Source organism: Sphaeramia orbicularis, chromosome 14, assembly GCF_902148855.1.
Source record: "Sphaeramia orbicularis chromosome 14, fSphaOr1.1, whole genome shotgun sequence".
In the NCBI taxonomy this organism is placed as follows: domain Eukaryota; kingdom Metazoa; phylum Chordata; class Actinopteri; order Kurtiformes; family Apogonidae; genus Sphaeramia; species Sphaeramia orbicularis.
The window spans coordinates 11,753,087-11,759,717 of NC_043970.1; the positions used below are offsets into that span (position 1 = coordinate 11,753,087).

Here is a 6,631-nt window from a genome sequence, read left to right on the forward strand (position 1 = left end):
GTTGATTTAGTATCTTCTTTAAAATCAGACGTAGCTGTAAAACATACAGAGGCAGGAAGTGTTCAATTCTTCATCCTGTGACAAAGCACATTTCATGTTCAGGCAGGTTTTTTCAATGTCCCAATAGTAAGATGGCAGACCCCTGTGATAGGAAATAGAACCAACCTAAAAAAAAAACAAAAAAAAACAAAACTGAAGTGTGACGTATCGCAAAGGTACAAACTTTAAAACCCAAAACTAACATAAATTACAACAGTTTTACAGAGAAGTGAAGATGAACAGCACTACAGAAATCTACTCAAAACCAAATCAAACTTAAAAATAATAAAAATATAAAACATAATTGAATAAATCAGCATACAGTAATTCAGTGGTTTTGGTCATAGAACAAAGAAACACACCAACAGCTAGTGAGTGGATTTCCAGTCCACTTCCCTGGTCGACAGTCAGTGTCAGCGAAGGATATGTAAATGTGATGTCTCTATAGGAGTGGACAAACGCTTTCTTACAAACACGACACTGACATCTTCACTTGAAAGCTGTGGGTGAGTATAAATACTCCCTTCCTGGAGTCATATCACTGACCAAGACAAGAAGACGAGAAGAGCACAGCAGCTTATGAGGAAATGTCACAGGTTCGTCTGCACCTGAAGGTGTCACGCCTTTCTAAATACTCTAAATCCTTCATTATTCTTAAATTTAGATGTATATCTGTTGTGAGTGGTGAGGTAATCGTAACTCTTTAGTTAATCAATAGACATTTTCAAGGCTTTAAGACTCAGCAGGGTGTGATTCTGAAAAAAGATACTGATTAGATGTTTCTGATGATTTATTCCAAACCAGCTCTTTTTAGTTAATGAGTAAATGCCACTATAAACCCTCAAAAACAAATACTCTCTTCTGCATTTAAGTGAAATGTGAATGAAGTTTTGATGATTATTTCATCCATGTAAAACAGAAAAATATGATTTCCATGTGTGTGATCATCACAAGTTTGGCAGTTCTGACAGTGACTCTGGCAAAAGGTAAATAATGTGTATGTTCCCTATAAATATGAGACAGAGGTCATAAATACTGAATGTCCTAACAGTAAATCCAGGGTTTTGCTGCTTTTGTTATTTTCATTAAAGCACAAAAAAAAGAGATGAGAGTTTCCGTTGTATCGCATAATTTCTTTTTACCTTTATCAAATGCTGTATCAAACACAATTTTAGTTCAGTGTTTTACAACTACATCTGCATTTTTCTGATTCCTTTTAGACCCTCTGGAGTGTAATTTCACAGAAGCGACCGAACACCAGCGATGTTTCGGAGCAGTCGGGCAGCAGTTACTGTTTCATCTACAGGAAACAACTAATAGAGAAATTGTGTTGATAAAGGATGATGCAGTTAGGGTATTCAAAATAGTTAAAAATCAGTTACAGAGTCTACATGCTGACTATAAACATGATTTTAAACTCTTTGATAATGGAACTTTCAAACTTGGTAAAGTAATGAAGAATTACTCAGGAGATTATAATTTACAAGAATTTGACCACAATGGTTCGTCACTGAGGAAAGTTCATTTACATCTCGAGATACAAGGTATGTCTGTCTGTATATCTGTCTATCTATCTGTCTGTCTGTATATCTGTCTGTTTATCTATTATTATATTTATCTGTCTTTCAATAGTTCTTACACCTGTTTATGCAGTGAAAACAGGTATTGGTGTAAATATTTAATTCTTGTGACTGGATTTTCTTAAAATCACATTTGTTTGTTTGTGTGTTTGTTTATTGTTTATTTTGAATATTGCATTAAAATCAAACCACAAAAGAATTATATAAAAGAAAGTCAAACATTCGAAAAGGAGCGGGATGAAGTTTAATTTATAATCTCCCGCCCCCTTACCCCATCCTTCACCTACCCGAAATTCTTATGTCAGATTCCCTAAGTAACTCTAAATTCCTCACACATCAGACTAAACTCTGACTATGCACAAAACACAAAATTGCTGTACATATCACGGATAGACCGTCCATTTTGCAGTAGCATTTCACATTAAATTTTAATTTGAAATGCTACTGCAAAATGGACGGTCTTTTAATGATTAAAATAAACTCTGTCCTTTTCATAGCAGTAATAGTGCACATATCAAAAACAAAAGTACACTGTCAATTTCATAACAATGATACACATATTAAAAAACAAAAATAAACTGCCCTTTTCATAACTATCATACACATATCAAAAACAAAAGTACTAAACAAGTCCGTTTCATAACAATAATGCACAAAAATAAATTGTCATTTCTTAGCAGTAATATACTTATCAAAAATAAACTATGTCCAATTCATAACCATAAAAAAACTAAAATATACTCTGTCTATTCCATGACAATAATACCCATATAAATAGCAAAAATAAACTGTCCATTTCATAACACAAATACCCATATGAAAAAATTAAAAATAAACTGTCCATTGCATAACAATATCCATATAAAAAAAACAAAAGACAACACAACAAAAATAAACTCTATCCAAAAATAAAAATAAACTGTCCATTTCATGACAATGGTACACATGTCATAAACAAAAATAAACTATCCGTTTCATAACAATAATACACAAATCAAATAAACTTTCTATTTCTTAGCAGTGATATACATATCCAATTTAAACTTTGTCCATTTCGTCATTTTTACTCAACATACTGGATTTAATTGTCTTTTTAAATGTGTTATTTGATTTAATTGCCTTTATTTCATCATTGAAGGTGTTCCATAGGTTGATTCCTTTCATATTTTGCACATGCTCTATTTATTCTTTATACTTTTGTCTTCCAGCTCCAGTGTCAAAGCCGGCTGTGTCTCAGGTGTGTTTGTCATCACAGCAGATGAAGGTCAGCTGCTCCTGTGAGGGTGACGACGTTGGGTTCATTTTACATTTAGACGACGTTCCGGTAATGCCGACCCTCTGTCGGGCTCCTCACAGCTCTGAGCTGAGTGTTTCTGACGTCACCGTCAGCCTACATGGTTTGGTGACAGGAAACCTCAAGTGTCTCGTCTTCAACAACATCAGCAGAGAGGAAACTATTCTTCATCTCAAAAGCTGCAGAGGTATTATAGCATTTTTCCTCAAAATATTAAACCTATTCTATCATCTCTTTAAAGAACAGCAGTGCTTTTACCACATTTTCTGCACACTAAGATCACTTTTCATTCTCAAGGCTGGAGGATGGGAACTAGTGATGATATTGAATTTTCTTCTGCTTACCATGTAATTACCATCAATCTGATTGTGTTTGTTATGATTATGCAGGGTGTCCATAAAGTCTCTTTACAATTTAACAAATTTATTACAAAAACAAATGAATAGACAAATCTGTGGAAATTATTACAAAATGAAAAATAGATTTTGAAGTTTTTTTTGCCTCATTTACAGTTTTTCTTCTCAAATCACCCTCAACAATTGCAAAACAGTAAGTGCATTTCTCTAAACAATTCGTACAAATTGCAAAGCATCATGGATTACCTGCAAAAGCCAGTCTCTTGCTCCAAATCCTTAGTTCATCTCTCAAAAGTAAATATCTGAGTCAATGAACATGTCAGTGGCATCAGAATGACAAGTCCTTGTTCAACTACTTAGTCCTGTTGTCAATATAACAGTGTACTCTGGAGGGATGTTCTGATTTAAACTATGGCTAAAGTTTGATGACAAGTATTGTAAATTGTAAGTTACACCTTAGTGTATGTGGGAGATTGATTGCAAGAGACCGGAAAAGATTCACATTTACGCTCTTACTGTTTGTACTGTAATTTGTTGACAGACCACGTCATTGCGGTACAGAAAGGAAAAGACAGCACTGCATAGCACAAAGAAAAAAAAAACAAAAAATACAAAAGTAGAAATGTGAACACAGGATAATGTCCTTAGGGAAAACTGTATATGCAGTGCATTAGGAATTACAGTGCAGTCTTCTTACACCTCCTGATGTTCCTGTCTGTTGGTCCACAAGTTCTCATCCACATCACAACGAACTGATAGCACATTTCCCTTCAATTAGAGAAAGTCAAGATTCACCTGGAAGCAACTTACCAATTCAGGACAGATTTAAAAAAAAGCCTAATGGAAATGTATAGAAATATGTTTGACATATTATGACACTTTATAATACTTATAAAGACTTATGCAATGAACTAATGCCTGAATGTGGGGGGTGAGACTATTCAACACAGACCCATTATAATACATTTGGATCAACATGACGTAAGCAATTGAAAATGTAGGAAACAGCAGAAAATTGTGCATAATCATTTGCATGGATGTACCAAAGCATTTGCAACTTGTTCAAAGAAATGAGAAACTGCTTTTTTGATGTGCCCAAGTGACACGATGAGAAGATTGAACAAGTAGTTTTAAGAATTTCAATTCTGATCTGAGAACTGTACCAGAGAAAAACTGTAATCCACCTCTACATGGGCACCATTAGTTGTATGAAGCACATCCAGACAGTACTGGATTTGTTTCCATGTTGGCTGTAGCATAGACTCATCAATGGTATCAATGACATCAGTGATCATTTACTTCAGGTCGTTGATGTCCCGTATCTTTTTTCAATACACGATATCTTTAAAATAACCCCATAGACAGAAATCCAGGGCAGTGATATCTGGAGAATGAGGAGGCCAGGGGATTGGACCATCCCTTCCAATCCACCGGTCTGGAAATGTTTGATTTAGGAACCCACCAACATGCAGTCCCCAGTGTGGTGGTGCCAGGAAAATGATGGTTCATTGAAGGTCATCCACTTGTGGTGACCCATATTTAGTCAAAGGTCAGGGTAAGCATTTGCAGGAATTGATCTCTCATTTAAGAAAAATGGACCAATGATTTGCTTGGACATGATCCCGCAATGTGATAAAAACTGATAACCACTGAGTACATAGAACAAATCTGATGAACATATCTCAATTGTTTTTGTAATAATTTTTTTTATTGTAAAGAGACTTTGTGGACACCCTGTATTACGTATCATTATGAGCATGACATAAAATAAGACTGAACATGCATTATCTGTGAAGGACCATATCGGTGTCGGTTATTTGACTGTATTTTCTTGTGTTTTGCAGATGAGTTTCCTTTTTTTGTCATTGTTACCGTGGCCTCAGCAGCTGTCACCCTTCTCCTCTTTCTGGTCCTGGGTCTCAGTATAAACCATCTTAAAAAACTGAGACCTACGGCTGTTGACGAAGGTAAAACCTGGACTAGTTGAAAAAGTTAAACCACTGCTGTAGAAAGGAAGTGAACAGGATGTGAAGTCAAAGATACACTGTGGATAATGTGTGTTTTCCATTTGCTTTCAGTTCTTCCAAACAGACATGAAGACGAGGTCGTCTATTCAGCTGTTAGGATGACAAATGCAAAGAGAAGTCGATCGAACATTCTGAACACTGAGGATGAGTGACCGTGTAAAAGATGAAAATGAGAGTTACTTTTGGACCAGGAGTTTTCCAGGTACTTGGTTCCAGAAACTTGTTACTGTGAATATTTTTCTTTTTTAAATACTGTTATGAGTTGATTCATACACGTTGCATTCTGTATTTTCTACATTCTCATACTTTTAACAGTATATACACCACTGTAAAACTTTTTTTTTTTTTAATATATTTTATATATATCTGATTCAAGTGATTCCTGTTTGTTGGTATTAAAAAGAAAATTCTGCTCATACCCAATGTTTATCATTAATAAAACTGATTCTTAATTTTTTATTTTTATGGATTTATTTATTATTGCTTAAAATCTCCTGAGGTTGCATTCTGTTGTTGCTGATAATTACTGACCTTAAGGATAAAATCTGTGTAGTTATTTGTCTGTTTTAGTGAAGATATTTATTATAATACACACAAACACATTCACAATTTTAAAACTAAGGAGAACATTCAATCCCTACTTGAAACAAAAGGTGTTTTGGCAACTAATTTCCCAAAAAGTTAATGTATTCAACACTTGAATTCAGAAATAACAATTCAAACAAGTAGGTCTTCCTGTTGCTGTAAAGGCTGTATAGAGAAACAGAGTGTGAAACCACAAACTGCAATGTAGTTTCACAACATCTATATTAAGACATATGAGAAAAAACTCACACTACAATGAATTGGACTTAACTTCTACTCTATTGTAACAACTCTGATACGCAAACTGTCAACATTAAACTCAGATTCATCTCACATCTAACCCAGTCACTCTAATTCTACTAATACATTAAATATAATAATCCCAACCAACATCAGAGTTATGAGATGCTCATCTAGTCATAAGTATGAAAGTGTGCAGTGGTGGAAGTGGGCCTCCATTATCAGTCTCTGACAGGTGATGTCACACCTGTTAAAACCACATTGCATTTCGGGATCATTCCACCATTTTGGTGGGTTAAAACAATTCAGCGCAGACAAGAAATACCTTATTCCTTCTTTTCTTGAAAAATGGGTCACTGGTGTTGTGTGAAAGGCTGCATGGCAGTAATTTGAAAGGTCAAAAATTCAGCTGTGGGATATGATTTTTCAGTTTTCCCACCTGGAAAAGAGGTTATTATGGGCAGTAAATGGAGGACATAAAAAAAGAGACATCAGATTGCCTGGATTGCT

The 6,631-nt window shown here is 34.9% G+C and overlaps 1 protein-coding gene across 1 annotated transcript; it reads left to right on the top strand.

Annotated features, from left to right (window-relative positions):
- The first annotated feature begins 607 nt into the window (after positions 1-607).
- On the top strand, positions 608-5,671 carry LOC115432493 (uncharacterized). Its single transcript, XM_030153364.1, has 6 exons — positions 608-635; positions 959-1,025; positions 1,260-1,583; positions 2,828-3,100; positions 5,114-5,236; positions 5,348-5,671. Exons 1-6 carry the CDS (start codon positions 627-629, stop codon positions 5,446-5,448), a joined length of 897 nt encoding a protein of 298 aa, XP_030009224.1. The 5' UTR covers positions 608-626; the 3' UTR covers positions 5,449-5,671.
- The last annotated feature ends 960 nt before the right edge of the window (positions 5,672-6,631 follow it).

Coding starts and splice junctions, on each gene's coding strand:
- LOC115432493 (XM_030153364.1), top strand. Junction 3,101..5,113: donor TCATCTCAAAAGCTGCAGAG/GTATTATAGCAT, acceptor TGTGTTTTGCAG/ATGAGTTTCCTTTTTTTGTC. Junction 5,237..5,347: donor ACCTACGGCTGTTGACGAAG/GTAAAACCTGGA, acceptor ATTTGCTTTCAG/TTCTTCCAAACAGACATGAA.